We start from the raw sequence: 15,945 nt of genomic DNA on the forward strand, positions 1-15,945 counted from the left end.
AATCAGTCAATCTAATACAGAAGCCATTTATTTGTGATTGATGAATTTACCATCCAGATAGTTTCTGTGGTTTTGCGGTCAACCTTTGGGATGACATAAGCTTGTGACTACCACACAGAGAATGTGTAAAACAGTTGGTTTGATTGATGCCAAATGTACTAAATTACATTTATCACTAAACCATTGACGACGCAAAGTTAAATAAATATCAGCTCTATTGAGTAATAGCATCATTTGCTGACGGAGTTATTGTCGGTCATTCTCTGGACATGGGATCGTTGGTAGCAGTGCGCAACTATTCACTCTCATCTGATTGATCTTCTCCCAATACACCCTTCTAACGTTCAAGAAACACCTGAGAAGCGTCAACAAAATATGCCTGTATCTCAGATGTTGTCGAATTATTCACATTATTTACTTAATTTTGTCCAAGTTCACTGTTATTATTATAGTTGTGTTTGATCTAGCGCATGATTTGTGAACGGAAGAGTATACAGACTCTCCAATAAGTCATATATCGGCATTACAAAATATTATGTTTTGGTATCATCACATTTATCACCACAATAACTACGACCTCGATCTTTGTGATGTAAATGAGTGTGGCCATCCTTGGATCAGTTGGCCACAAGCTCCTTCCCACCACGTGTCACCTCAATTACCATGAGGGGATGTTGTACAGTGTATTACCAGGTAGCACAGTGAGGGAAGAGTCTGTACACCATAATTGTGCCAGTGATGTCTTTTTCCAACTTTAAACTTTTTTCTTTCACAATTTATGTGAGTAAAAATACATTACTATACGCGTCCACATCATATATACTGTTTCTGATATAACTCGTGTATTTGTTTGAAAACAAACAACATTTTGAAATATACTCGTAATAGAAACGGTGTTCAAACGGGGAATCATTTGGTAATGTTCTACATGAAAAAACAAACAAAAACAGTCTGATTACGTAGCTAATAAAAAGATAAAATCATTAAGTACATTTTGCAACATGACTAAGAGATAACTCTTCTCATTAGAGAGCACATGTTTTATTAATGAACAGATTCGTTTCACACTTCCCCCTTATAGGGAAGTTGAAAGTTAACTGTCAATATGAAGTCTGATTCCGCGATTACAACTCGCACGAGTTAACACCCGGAGGCCATATCAATTGCTATAGCTTGATACACCAACATTGAAAATGTTCCTTTCTCATTAGCAGTAAGTAGATTAAACATATACTTATTTCGAGTAATACATAAATATGTTTGTTGTGCTGATAGGTGGGTATATATTATTTTCCATTTTCAGACATATCATGACTTCTGTGGTGATCCTATGTTTTGCATCCGTTCTACTTTTCATACAAGGTAAGTTTGCAGATATTCATTGTTTCGTCCAGGAATCCGCTTCGAAAGATAAACGTTTTGGTTTTGTGACTATAGGAGGCTAATGTATCATATTATTAGCGTACTTATTTCGACCCGTGAAGATCTGAGGTAGTATCGGTCTTCAGCAACCCATGCATGCCCTAAAAGGCGACTATGCTTGTCTTATGAGGCGACTAATGAGATCGGGTGGTCAGGCTCGCTGACTTGGTTGATACATGCCATCGTATCCCAATTGCGTGGATCGATGCTCATGATGTCAATCACTGGATTGTCTGGTTCCGACTCGATTGTTTACAGACCGCCGTCATATAGCTGGAATATTGCTGAGTGCGGAGTTAAACAACAACAAACAAGCAACCAAAGCATATCTATTTCAACCTGGACTATCATTTACATGAAGGTTTCAAAAGTCCATTACACTCATGGATCCAATATCCTACTTTCAAAAGTACTATTACAACTACCCAGTCGTCACAGTTTGCTCTCATAGCTTTGCCTTTTCGGTTACCTCTGTCCGATCTAAATGCTTATTCTTTCTTTTCAGCAAAACCCTGCAATTATAGGCAGAACTGCTTAAAGTGTGACGACACAGGTTACTGCGCATCAAGGTGTGACCTTGGGTATTTCGGCAAGAGATGCACATCTAAGTGCAACAGTGGCTGCAGATATAAATTATGTGATCTACACACAGACAGTGGCACCGAGGTATGCACCCATGGCTGTATTTCAGGATTTTACAGTGTAAGGTGTAACATACCATGTGATGAGAACTTGAGACAGTGTACAGAATGCAAAGAAGGGTGTGTCGGTAAGTACTGCCAGCTGAATTCATCCTGTGTTTCTGGATGTGTCGACTCCTACTATGGCCTTGACTGCAAGAACTGTTCTGAACTATGTAAATCGTGCAATAGAAGCACTGGAATATGTGACCAGTGTCATTCGCCATACACTGGTCCCAACTGTGAGATGTCATGTGAGAATTGTAAAGGAACATGCAAGGCCGGATGCGTAGAAGGTTGTAATCGCGGATTTTATGGTCACTGGTGTGAAAAGGTGTGCAGTGAAAACTGCCACGCTGGTCCTGGCGCATGTGACAGAAAAGCTTCAAAGAACTGTAGTCCCGAATGTGACAAAATGACAGGATTCTGTATTCATGGCTGTAATGGCGGGTGGTATGGAGCTAACTGCTCAACTCAATGTAACCCAATGTGTGTAAATATGTCCTGCGATGATTCAGGGGCGTGTGTAGCTGTCTGTGCACCAGGATATGCTGGTTCAGACTGTTCATGCTTTGAAAACTGCATCGAGCACATTTGTTTCTCTGAGAACGGAACCTGTGCAAAAGGGTGTGCTAGTGGTTATTACGGTGCATTTTGTAACACCACCTGTGAGATTTGCATTGATGGGATTTGTAACCAGGAGTCTGAAACCTGCACCAAAGGATGCAACATTACTGATAAAAGATGCAAGTCTCCCTGTTCAGGTGACTGTCCCATAGATACCTGCGTCAAGGAAATTACATGTGGTAAGACCCTTTTTTTTTAATTTTATGGTCACTGGTGTGAAAAGGTGTGCAGTGAAAACTGTCGCCCTGGCCCTCACGCAACTTCTGTCCCAGCATGTGCCAGAAATCCCACCACCTAACATTTGAAACGTCGAATGTGACAACTATTCAGGAGATCGTATCCACGGTTGTGATGTCGGATGGTATTGTACTAATTGCTCATCTCGATGTAACTCGAAGTGTGTAAATATGTCCTGCACTGATTCAGGGGCGTGTGTAGATGATTGTACACCAGGTTATGCTGGGTCGGACTGTTCATGCTTTGGAAACTGCATTGATCACGAATGTCACTCTGAGAACTACCTGTGGGATATTCATTGACGGTAATAAAGATCATTACATGTTATACATACATGTCAATAGTTTAGAAAAACGACACCCAAACATCCTTAACAAGATGTTGACAAACACTGACCATCCGAAACCTGACAATTACGGGCATTCCCCGTGAAGGAATTAAAACAGATGCATCAATGGAATAGAATAATACATCAACCAATTTATATGATAACTCGTTTGTGTGTGAATATGATATTCTGGGTTCGATTCCCAACATGGGTACAATGTTTGAAGCCCATTTCTGGTGTCCCCCGCCGTGATATTGCTGGAATACTGCTAAAAGAGGCGTGAAACCATACTCACTCACTCACTCGTAGTTTAGAGATAAGGTTAGAATGGGTCACAGGTGTTGATTTTATGGGTTTTCCTTAAACCCTCTCTAATGTTCCAACATGACCCAATCTAATTTACCCTGAGAAATAGATAAACATTTAGGTCATCCACTTTACTTGATCAGAGACAATTGATTTACGCATCCTATTTGAACATCTGTCCATTTGTAGGTACTTTGTGTCATAAGTTCAAGGTTTTAGGTATTGCACCTATTGATACAGAGGCCCTGCATGTAAACTATTTTACTGCGCCACTATTCTGGTGTTTATAAGCGACATATACGTATTCGTACACATTAACAATATAATTAAACTTGATAACATTATTGTTTCCACAGAGCCTACCTCTCAGAGCCTTCCACTGATCATTATCGGAACATCATCAGCGTGTTGCCTGGTTGGCATCATGGTAGCTGTATGCATTGGATGCTACGAACGCACCAAAAGGTTTATATTCAAGTGTTTTATGTAAACAATGAACATGACAAATTGAGAATGCTTTCTGTGATATTTAACATATATGCTCTCATCTGAGCACTGTGACGTATCCTATTTTACATCTATGCTAAGGACCGACAATTTGATATTCTGGTTATTATTTCTTTCAACAGTCTGAAGCATAATAATTTTTTTCAAGCCTTTCCAGGGACAATTTCCTTCTTTCGATAAAATCCACACACTCCACGCCCCACACCTCCCTGAATACGGAGATAATATTCCCATGTCCTATTACCAATGACGATAAACAAATACATTATTTCTCTTACAGGCAAAAAAGAGATGACAAAGAAGAGGAATATCCAGCGGGACAACCGGAAGCACCCCAGTACGAGCTGATGGATATTGATCCTGATAAGAACGAAACAGGCCCTGTGATAGTTTTCCTTTAGTGTAGGATCACGCCCCATAATCTCCCACCACACAACACAGCACAGCACAACACAACACAACAAACCACAGAACAGCACAGCACATGATATAATATATTCCAACAATACCACATCATTATTTTTAGAATATATTTGATAACTTGCTTGAATCTATGTTAACACATAACTTTAAATACAATTCAGAATTCTTATCATTCTTAATTTCTACGGTATGATAAGCATGCTTAGCTGTCTTATGCAGTAATGCATTAAGCATTATATGTTATACTTTCATATCAATAGTTTGCAAACCTAAACCCAAGCTGTCTGTCTTTGTGACACATGTTGACTAAACACTTGCCAGTTAAAACATTCCCCATGAAGCAATCAAAACAGTTACATCGATGGAAAATATTATCTAATCCTCACGAATCTACAGAGCATAAAGTATATTATTTAGGAGATAAACCTACTGTGTTTTGAAATTTGATTGAGTCCCGCTGTAGAGTAGATACAAGTTACACGAAGCAGGATGACAACCCCAATCTATGATGTGGTTGAACATTAACTTGTAGACTTATTTGGAATAAGCCTGATGGTGCAACGTGGTTGCCAATGGAACTGGAGAATGACTGAACAGCCGCTTTTTTAGGCTGCGGATGAGCCGGCTATTTTGACAGAAGGGATCTGATTTGACCTGTCAGTTTCATGATTTCCCAGTATTCGACGCCAGTGTGTGAAACAAATGTGACAGTTTTTGCCAAAAAAACAGTGGTTTGTGTATGATTTTATCAGTTATGCGTGTTCAGAAATGAATTTAATCAAGTTTGATAAGATGTTATGATCAAGTGCCCGTGCTGTGACTCCAGTGATGTTGAGACATTGTTTTCGTGGCCTTTCAAAGGGAGGGGTGTATTCTGATGGACTTTCAAATCCCCTCCTGCCAAATCCTAACGTTGGTGGTTGACGGACATGGCAATGATTGTCGATTACAAAACAGTTTGTAAACAACATGTTGTCATGAATAAAGTTTTTTACAACACTTTTTATAATGTTATATTGTACTTTCATTGTCAATGAGGAAATTGCCTGTTCTGGGTCTATTCATCGAACATGTCGTCACGATATGGCTGAAATATTGCCGATGTGACGTAAAGCTTTAACTCACTCACTCATCGAACATGTCCCTAACAGTTTCATAAACATTATCATTTGTATGCAAAAGATATGCTTTCGTTAAGCCTTATAATCTCATCACATCATCGATAAAAACATCCGATATCAAACTACCGTATTTCCTCTATCAGCCGCTAGTCCGTCTATTAATGTCGGTGTGTATCTGAGACCTGTCTTGCATTGGCGACATAGCGTGTACTAGAGGTAGTGCTTAATGCTTTAAGTTCCTATGGGTAATCGAACGGCAGCCATTATTTATGAATCAACTTGTAGGTATTCGAAGTATTCATATGCACGTTTTTTTTGTGCGTGAAAAGGCTTAATATATTTAAAAGGGGCTTCCGTAGCAAAAAATTATCAGAATCAATTATACCTCAACGTCATGGTAGAGTTAATGTCAGTGAGTTTTGTGGTTAGAATGAATCTTTTAATAAACAGTGTATTTGATAACTACCATTTAATAATACATAGAAAATTTAGACGTTTTTCTTTAGTGGAGGATGACGTCAAACAATGTCTTTAGAATGTGAAACACTCATGAATTAAATCACCAGCAGGTGACCCCAGGTCACTGACTTTGTATAGGTTATAGTCATCGGGGTCGAGATAAAATTACACGTGAGTGAGTGAGTTTGGTTTAAACCCGTGATCATAGATGTCTGGCGTATCCAAGGGACACAACCCTAGACAGGGTCATCTATGCCACCGAGTGAGTGAGTACGTTTGGTTCAATGACGCTTTGAACAATATTCCAGTGAAACGGCGTGTCAGCTTAATGTGGGAGGAAAGCCTAAAGTTATGCAGGCCTTAGACGTTTTCTAATTTTGTGAAATCCACGAGCATGGGTATGGTGCTGCCAAGAATATACTCATTGTGTGGTGCTCGTCACTGCTTTGTGCAAAGTAATAGTCATTGATTTCAAGAGGTTATAATGTAATGCAATGAAATGCGTTGCGTTGTGTTGTGTTGTGTTGCGGTGAGGTGAGGTGAGGTGAGGTGAGGTGAGGTGAAGTGAGGTGAGGTGAAGTGAGGTGAGGTGTGGTGAGGTGAAGGAAGACAACACAATAGAAGGTAGACACAATTTTATTGATAACAACTTCTTTAATACTGTCCTGATAAGTACAAAAAGAATGTATATCAATAAAATGGCCTAAGCACGATACCGCTTGAATCATAAAAGACAGGAAACCGTTGATTGGACTGAGCAAAGGCTGCCACGATAAAGTGATTTGTCATGTAATGAATAAAAGTTGAGTGAACTAATTAATAGTAACACCTTCAGTCAGCAAAGCAGTGATAGCTGTGCAACCATTTCGGATTGTCAATAATCATGCGCGACGATCAGCGGGCAGATATATGACAAATGGTCCTGTTTTCATACTTTCGGGGTAAAATAGGTCTTCAGCAACCCATGTTTTCTTTATTTAAAAAAGAATCAAATGAAAAAAAGACCAAACACATCTACACACGTGCACATAAGTCTAATGTAATTGTTCCTCCGTGTGCATTGCCTGCTCCCTTCACTACATCGTATGCGTGTCGTATTAGGCGACTAACGGGATCGGGTGATCACAATTGCGTGGATCGATGCTGATGATGTCAATCACTGTATTGTCTGGTCCGGAACGCCGACAAATAGCTTGAATATTGCTGAGTGCGGCGTTAATCAACAAACAAACAAACAAAACCGAGTCCTTTGTGACTGATGAACTGATCATCTAGATAGGATCTGTGGTTTTGTGAACAACCTTTGGGCTAAAATAAGGTTGTTACTACCGTACAGAGAATGTGTAAAACAGTTGGCTTGACTGGAATACGCATTAACCACTGTCTTCACCAGACATGGGTAGATGAACAGATATTATGTGCAATGACTGGCCACGGATCAAGGGCTGTGCATAACTACAAATTACAAAATCTCAGAAGAAAGACCAGGTCGACTGTGAAGGTCATTGATGTTCGCAGTGACTGAACGACTGAACCTTGTTTGATCCACGTCAAACTGCAGTCAACGAAAATGTTTTGAAGATCCGGGGTAGAATAGGTCTTCAGCAACCCATGCTTGCCATAAAAGGCGACTGTGTTTGTCGTAAGAGGCGACTAACGGGATCGGGTGGTCATGTTCGCTGACTTGGGTAATGCATGTCATAGTATCCTAATTACGTGGATCGATGCTCATATTGTCAATCAATGGATTGTCTTGTCCAGACTCGATTATTTACAGATGGCCGTCATATAGCTGGAATATTACTGAGTGCGGCGTTAAACAACAACAAAAAAAAAAAACCAAACCATACCAAAAGACGTTAAAAGATGATACTTGTTGTACCTGTCTGGCGCTCGGTATTAAGGGGCTTAAACAAGGACTGGTCAGCTCGGAGTCAGTATACTGTGTCTGAAGGGGTATTCATGTTAAATTGCGGCATGGTATCTCAGTGAGCTAGCACTATAAATCGGCATCACTCCGGACTAGTACAAGCAGCCACACAAACACACACACGTGCATGCACGTCGCTATATAAGTGCAATAATCTTGGACGCGAATTTAAACCCCATTTCACCTCACCACCTTACAATAGTTGAAATATTAGAAATTCAAATTGACTAACAAAGGAAACATTTAGCTGAGGTAAGTGTCTTTGGCTTCACGACAGTCATCTCTTGTTTGCAAACACCAGTTAGTTGATTGTGCGTTCAACTCCATGCATTGTTTCAGGCTTCTATTGAAGTGTAGGGACCTGTTTTGGGCAGCGATAGCATAAACAGAGTTTCGCGAACGGGCTATCCATGTCAGGAGCTTGAAATGGACCTTTTCAGAAATGTCGTTGACCAGTGGCAATGTGCAATCTAAGCGTTCCTTTATTGGTGACTGAGTGAAGTTGTTTGAGCCCCGCTTTGAATGTTATTTCGATTATATATCATCGTACCAGCTTCTTGTAAGAGGAAAGCTTGAGGCGTTGAAGGTATAAGACGTTTTCACTGTCGAATCCCACGAGCACAGGTAAGATGGACTGGTCGGCTCGGAGTCAGGATACTGTGTCAGAAAACAACAAACAAACCAAACCAAACCATACCAAAAGACGTTAAAATATGGTACTTGTTGTTACCCTGTCTGGCGCTCGGCATTAAGGGGCTAAAACAAGGACTGGTCTGCTCGGAGTCAGTATACTGTTTCTGAGTGGGGTATTCATGTTAAACTGCGGCATGGTATCTCAGTGAGCTAGCACTATAAATCGGCATCGGTCCGGACTAGTACAAGCAGCCACACAAACACACACACGTGCATACACCTTGAATATATAACCGCAATAATCTTGGACGCGACGTTAAACCCAATTTCACCTCACCTCACCTTGTCAGGAGCTTGAAATGGACTTTTCAGAAATGTCGTTCTGACCAGTGGCAACAGGAGAAATGTGCAATCTTAGCTTTCCTTTATTGGTGAGTGAAGTGAGTTGAAAAGAATTACGATTATTTTACATCGTACCAGCTTCATGTAAGAAGAAAGCTTGAGGCGTTGCAGGTAAAATACGTTTTTACTTCGTCGAATCCCACGAGCACAGGTAAGACAAATCAGGTCTACACAGCTAATTGCGTCTCCTTAGACGACATTCTAACTTGTATCCCTGCCATTGTTGCCTTTAACCACAGGGATATGAGGGATGTTGTACAGTGTATTTCCAGGTTGCACAATGAGGGGAGAGCCTGTACACCACATTTGTGACAGTGATGTCTTTTTCCAACTTTAAACTTTTTCTTTCACAATTTATGTTAGTAAAAATACATTACTATACGCATCCACGTCAGATATACAAAAACAAACAACATTCTGAAATATACTCGCAATAGAAACGGTGTTCTAACGGGAATCATTTGGTAATGTTCTACATGAAAAAAACAACAAAAACAATCTGATCACGTAGCTAATAGAAAGATAAAATCATTAAGTACATTTTTGCAACATGACTAAGAGATAACTCTTCTCATTAGAGAGCACATGTTTTATTAATGAGCAGATTCGTTTCACACTTCCCCCTTATAGGGAAGTTGAAAGTTAACTGTCAATATGAAGTCTGATTCCGCGATTGCAACTCGCACGAGTTAACACCCGGAGGCCATATCAATTGCTATAGCTTGATACACCAACATTGAAAATGTTCCTTTCTCATTACCAGTAAGTAGATTAAACATATACTTATTTCGACTTATACAGTAATATGTTTTTTGTGCTGATAGGTGGGTATATATTATTTTCCATTTTCAGACATATCATGGCTTCTGTGGTGATCCTATGTTTTGCATCCGTTCTACTTTTCATACAAGGTAAGTTTGCAGATATTCATTGTTTCGTCCACGAATCTGCTTCGAAAGATAAACGTTCTTGGTTTTGTGACTATAGGAGGCTAACTTATCATATTCTTCACATATTTATTTCAACCTGGACTTATTCAATCCCTATCATGGAGGCTTTTTCAAAGGTATATAACACATGTTCCAATATCTTACTTTCACAAATTGACTAAGTGTTGCGAAATATAAAGATATATTAAACATTGTAGTTTGTTTCAAAATAAGCATTACTATTATAAGAAGTAACTTTCATTATTGGCCTAGCTACTACTACTACAACTTCTACTACTACTGCTACTACTACTACTACTACTACTACTACTACTACTACTACTACTACTACTACTAAAAGTACCATTACTACTACCCAGTCGCCTGAAGCTTCACAGGGTGGTAGCCTAGTGGTTAAAGCGTTCGATCGTCATGCTTAAGACCCGTGTTTGATTCCCGACACGGGTACAATGCGTGAAGCCCATTTGTGGTGTCCCCCGCCCTGATATTGCGGGAACATTGCTAAAAGAGGCGTAAAACCATACTCACTCACTGAAGCTGCACAATTTGCTCTCATAGCACTCAGGGATCCAATATCCTACTTTCGAAAGTACTATGACTACTACCCAGTCGTCTGTAGCATCACATTTTTGCTCTCATTACTTTGCCTATTTGGTTATCTCTGTACGATCCCAATCCTTATTCTTTTTTCCCAGCAAAACCCTGCAATGATAACCAGAACTGCAATAGCTGTGACGACACTGGTTTCTGCACATCAAAGTGTCACCCTCGGTATTTCGACAAGAGATGCAAATCTAAGTGCAACAGTGGCTGCAGAAATAGATTGTGTGAACTACACACAGACGGTGGCATCGAGGTATGCACCAATGGCTGTATTTCAGGATTCCAAGGTCCAAGGTGCAACATACCATGTGATGAGAATTGGAGACAGTGTACAGAATGCAAAGGAGGGTGTGTCGGCAAGTACTGCCAGCTGAATTCATCCTGTGTTTCTGGATGCGTCGACTCCTACTATGGCCTTGACTGCAAGAACTGTTCTGAACAATGTAAATCGTGCAATAGAATCACTGGAATATGTGACCAGTGTCATTCGCCATACACTGGTCCCAACTGTGAGATATCATGTGAGAATTGTAAAGGAACATGCAAGGCCGGATGCGAAGAAGGCTGTAATCGCGGATTTTATGGTCACTGGTGTGAAAAGGTGTGCAGTGAAAATTGCCTCGCTGGCCCTGGCGCATGTGACATAAAGGCTTCAAACAATTGTATTCCCGAATGTGGCAACATGACAGGATTCTGTATTCATAGCTGTAATGGCGGGTGGTATGGAGCCAACTGCTCAACTCAATGTAACCCAAGGTGTGTAAATATGTCCTGCACTGGTACAGGGGCGTGTGTAGCTGGCTGTGCACCAGGATATGCTGGTTCAGACTGTTCATGCTTTGAAAACTGCAACGAGCACATTTGTTTCTCTGAGAACGGAACCTGTGAGAAAGGGTGTGATAATGGCTATTACGGTGCATTTTGTAACACCAGCTGTGAGGTTTGCATTAATGGGATTTGTGAGCAGGAGTCTGGAACCTGCACCAAAGGATGCAACATTACTGATCAAAGATGCAAGTCTACCTGTTCAGGTGACTGTCCCATAGATACCTGCGTCAAGGAAATTACATGTGGTAAGACCTATGTTTTTTATTTTATGGTCACTGGTGTGAAAAGGTGTGCAGTGAAAACTGTCGCCCTGGCCCTCACGCAACTTCTGTCCCAGAATGTGCCAGAAATCCCCCCGCCCAAAAATTGCATCTTCGAATGTGACAACTATTCAGGGGATCGTATCCACGGTTGTGATGTCGGATGGTATTGTACTACTTGCTCATCTCGATGTAACTCGAAGTGTGTAAATATGTCCTGCACTGATTAAGGGGCGTGTGCAGATGATTGTACACCAGGTTATGCTGGGTCGGACTGTTCATGCTTTGGAAACTGCATTGATCACGAATGTCACTCTACCTGTGGGATATGCATTGACAGTAATAAAGATCATTATATGTTATACATTCATGTCAATAGTTTAGAAAAACGACACCCAAACATCCTTAACAAGATGTTGACAAAACACTGACCATCTGAAACTTGACAATTATGGGCATTCCCCGTGAAGGAATTAAAACAGATGCATCAATGGAATAGAATAATACATCAACCAATTTATAAGATAACTCATTTGTGTGTGAATATGATATTCCGTTGATGTAACTGATTACCACTATCATTCTTCGTAGGAAGCGATCGCTCGTCACGCTGAAGACCAGGGTTCGATTCCCAACATGGGTAAAATGTGTGAAGCCCATTTCTGGTGTCCCCCGCCGTGATATTGCTGGAATATTGCTAAGAGAGGCGTAAAACCATACTCACTCACTCACTCACTCGTAGAAAGGTTATCAGCTGTCCTCAGACGAATGATAATTAGACTTTGTTCAATGTCACACTTGTATGGTTTGGATTTATATCAATTAGTTGAGAGACAAGGTTAGAATGGGTCACAGGTGTTGATTTTATGGGTTTTCATTAAACCTTCTCTAAAGTTCCAACATGACCAAATCTAATTTACCCTGAGATGTAGGAACGGAGAATACAAATATATGATAAACATTTAGTCATCCACTTTACTTGATCACAGATAATTTATTTACGCATCCTATTTGAACATCTGTCCATTTGTAGGTACTTTGTGTCATAAGTTCAAGGTTTTAGGTATAGCACCTATTGATATAGAGGCCCTGCATGTAAACTATTTTACTGTGCCACTATTCTGGTGTTTATAAGAGACATATACGTATACGTACACATTAACAATATAATTAAACTTGATAACATCATTGTTTCCACAGAGCCTTCCTCTCAGAGCCTTCCACTGATCATTATCGGAACATCATCAGCGTGTTGCCTGGTTGGCATCATGGTAGCTGTATGCATTGGATGCTACGAACGCACCAAAAGGTTTATATTCAAGTGTTTTATGTAAACAATGAATACAGCTGATTAAGAATGCTTTCTGTTATATTTAACATATATGCTCTCATCTGAGCACTGTGACGTATCCTATTTTACATATATGCTAAGGACCAACAATTTGATATTCTGGTTATTATTTCTTTCAACAGTCTGAAGCATAATATTATTTTTCAAGCCTTTCCAGGGACAATTTCCTTCTTTCGATAAAATCCCCACACTCCATGCCCCACACCTCCCTGAATACGGAGATAATATTCCCATGTCCTATTACCAATGACGATAAACAAATACATTATTTCTCTTACAGGCAAAAAACAGATGACAAAGAAGAGGAATATCCAGCGGGACAACCGGAAGCACACCAGTACGAGCTGATAGATATTGATCCTGATAAGAACGAAACAGGCCCTGTGATAGTTTTCCTTTAGTGTAGGATCACGCTCCATTATCTCCAACCACACCACTCAGCACAACATAACACAACACAACACAACACAACAAACCACAGAACAGCACAACACATGATATAATATATTCCAACAATACCACTTAGTTATTTTTAGAATATATTTGATAACTTGCTGGAATCTATGTTAACACATAACTTTAAATATAGTTCAGAATTCTTATCATTCTTAATTTCTACGGTATAATAAGCATGCTTAGCTGTCTTATGCAGTAATGCATTAAGCATTATATGTTATACTTTCATATCAATAGTTTGCAAACCTAAACCCAAGCTGTCTGTCTTTGTGACAAATGTTGACTAAACACTTGCCAGGTAAAACATTCCCCATGAAGAAGTCAAAACAGTTACATCGATGGAAAACATTATCTAATCCTCACGAATCTACAGAGCATAAAGTATATTATTTAGGAGATAAACCTACTGTGTTTTGAAATTTGATGGAGTCCCACTGTAGAGTAGATACAAGTTACACGAATCAGGATGACAACCCCGATCTATGATGTGGTTGAAGACTAACTTGTAGATTTACAGGGAGTGAGCCTGATGGTGCAACGTGATTGCCAATGGAACTGGAGAATGACTGAACAGCCGCTTTTTCAGGCTGCGGATGAGCCGGCTATTTTGACAGGACGGATGTCATTCGACCTGTCAATTTCAAGATTTCACAGTATTCGACGCCAGTGTGTGAAACAAATGTGACACTTGTTGCCAAAAAACAGTGGTTTGTGTATGATATGCTTAATTATGTGTGTTCAGAAATGAATTACATCAAGTTGGATAAGTTGTTATGATCAAGTGCCCGTGCTATGACTCCAGTGATGTTGAGACATTGTTTTCGTGGCCTTTCAAAGGGAGGAGTGTATTCTGATGGACTTTCAAATCCCCATCTGCTAAATCCTAACGTTGGTGGTTGACGGACAAAGCAATGATTGTCGATTACAAAACGGTTTGTAAACAACATGTTGTCATGAATAAAGGTTTTTATAACACTTTTTATAATGTTATATTGTACTTTCATTGTCAATGAGGAAATTGCCTGTTCTGGGTCTGTTCATCGAACATGTCCCTAACAGTTTCATAAACATTATCATTTGTATGCAAAATATATGCTTTCGTTAAGCCTTATAATCTCCTCATGGAAGCAGGGTTACTGCCTAGAACATCACATCATCGATAAAAACATCCGATATCAAAGTACCATATTTCCTCTATCAGACGCTAGGCCGTCTATTAATGTCGGTGTGTATCTGAGACCTGTCTTGCATTGGCGACATAGCGTGTACTAGAGGTAGTGCTTAATGCTTTAAGTTCCTATGGGTAATCGAACGGCAGCCATTATTTATGAATCAACTTGTAGGTATTCGAAGTATTCATATGCACGTTTTTTTGTGCATGAAAAGGCTTAATATATTTCAAATGGGCTTCCGTAGCAAAAAATTATCAGAATCAATTATACCTCAACGTCATGGTAGAGTTAATGTCAGTGCGTTTTGTGGTTAGAATGAATATTTTAATAAACAGTGTATTTGATAACTACCATTTATTAATGCATAGAAAATTTAGACGTTTTCCTTTAGTGGAGGATGACGTCAAACAATGTCTTTAGAACGTGAAACACTCATGAATTAAATCACCAGCAGGTGACCCCAGGTCACTGACTTTGTATAGGTTATAGTCATCGGGGTCGAGATAAAATTACAACTGAGTGAGTGAGTTTGGTTTAAACCCGTGATCATAGATGTCTGGCGTAGCCAAGGGACGCAACCCTGGACAGGGTCATCTATGCCACCGAGTGAGTGAGTACGTTTGGTTCAATGACGCTTTGAACAATATTCCAGTTATACGGCGTGTCAGCTTAATGTGGGAGGAAAGCCTAAAGTTATGCAGGCCTTAGACGTTTTCTAATTTTGTGAAATCCACGAGCATGGGTATGGTGCTGCCAAGAATATACTTATGGTGTGGTGCTCGTCACTGCTTTGTGCAAAGTAATAGTCATTGATATCAAGAGAAATTGGAGGTTATAATGTAATGCAATGAAATGCGTTGCGTTGAGTTGCGGTGAGGTGAGGTGAGGTGAAGTGAGGTGAGGTGAAGTGAGGTGAGGTGTGGTGAGGGGAAGGAAGACAACACAATAGAAGGTAGACGCAATTTTATTAATAACAACTTCTTTAATACTGTAAAAAGCGAAGTTTCGGTATAGATCCTTATACCGTTGTTGACTTGTCCTGATAGGTACAAAAAGAATGTATATCAATATAATGGCCTTAGCACGATACCGCTTGAATCATAAAAGACAGGAAACCGTTGATTAGACTGAGCAAAGGCTGCCACGATAAAGTGATTTGTCATGTACTGAATAAAAGTTGAGTGAACTAATTAATAGTAACACCTTCAGTCAGTGAAGCAGTGATAGCTGTGCAACCATTTGGGATTGTC

General features: G+C 39.9%; 2 protein-coding genes across 2 annotated transcripts; both read left to right on the top strand.

Moving 5' to 3' along the window:
• Positions 1-2,103: 2,103 nt before the first annotated feature.
• Positions 2,104-4,508, top strand: LOC124150214 (multiple epidermal growth factor-like domains protein 6). Its single transcript, XM_048391120.1, has 3 exons — positions 2,104-2,908; positions 3,957-4,086; positions 4,388-4,508. Exons 1-3 carry the CDS (start codon positions 2,350-2,352, stop codon positions 4,506-4,508), a joined length of 810 nt encoding a protein of 269 aa, XP_048247077.1. The 5' UTR covers positions 2,104-2,349.
• Positions 4,509-9,744: 5,236 nt separating this feature from the next.
• Positions 9,745-13,541, top strand: LOC124150223 (cell death abnormality protein 1-like). The gene is made up of 5 exons (XM_046522172.2): positions 9,745-9,837; positions 9,928-9,986; positions 10,721-11,701; positions 12,917-13,025; positions 13,348-13,541. Exons 1-5 carry the CDS (start codon positions 9,818-9,820, stop codon positions 13,466-13,468), a joined length of 1,290 nt encoding a protein of 429 aa, XP_046378128.2. The 5' UTR covers positions 9,745-9,817; the 3' UTR covers positions 13,469-13,541.
• The last annotated feature ends 2,404 nt before the right edge of the window (positions 13,542-15,945 follow it).

This window comes from Haliotis rufescens, unplaced genomic scaffold, assembly GCF_023055435.1.
Source record: "Haliotis rufescens isolate VD_foot unplaced genomic scaffold, xgHalRufe1.0.p SCAF_9, whole genome shotgun sequence".
In the NCBI taxonomy this organism is placed as follows: Eukaryota; Metazoa; Mollusca; class Gastropoda; order Lepetellida; family Haliotidae; genus Haliotis; species Haliotis rufescens.

Excerpts from the sequence above, each read along its gene's own strand:
- LOC124150214 (XM_048391120.1), top strand. The coding sequence starts at position 2,350 with ATGTCATGTGAGAATTGTAAAGGAACATGCAAGGCCGGATGCGTAGAA. Across the intron at positions 2,909-3,956 it reads CGTCAAGGAAATTACATGTG|AGCCTACCTCTCAGAGCCTT; the intron begins GTAAGACCCTTT and ends TTGTTTCCACAG. Across the intron at positions 4,087-4,387 it reads TTTATATTCAAGTGTTTTAT|GCAAAAAAGAGATGACAAAG; the intron begins GTAAACAATGAA and ends TTTCTCTTACAG.
- LOC124150223 (XM_046522172.2), top strand. The coding sequence starts at position 9,818 with ATGTTCCTTTCTCATTACCA. Across the intron at positions 9,987-10,720 it reads CGTTCTACTTTTCATACAAG|CAAAACCCTGCAATGATAAC; the intron begins GTAAGTTTGCAG and ends CTTTTTTCCCAG. Across the intron at positions 13,026-13,347 it reads TGCTACGAACGCACCAAAAG|GCAAAAAACAGATGACAAAG; the intron begins GTTTATATTCAA and ends TTTCTCTTACAG.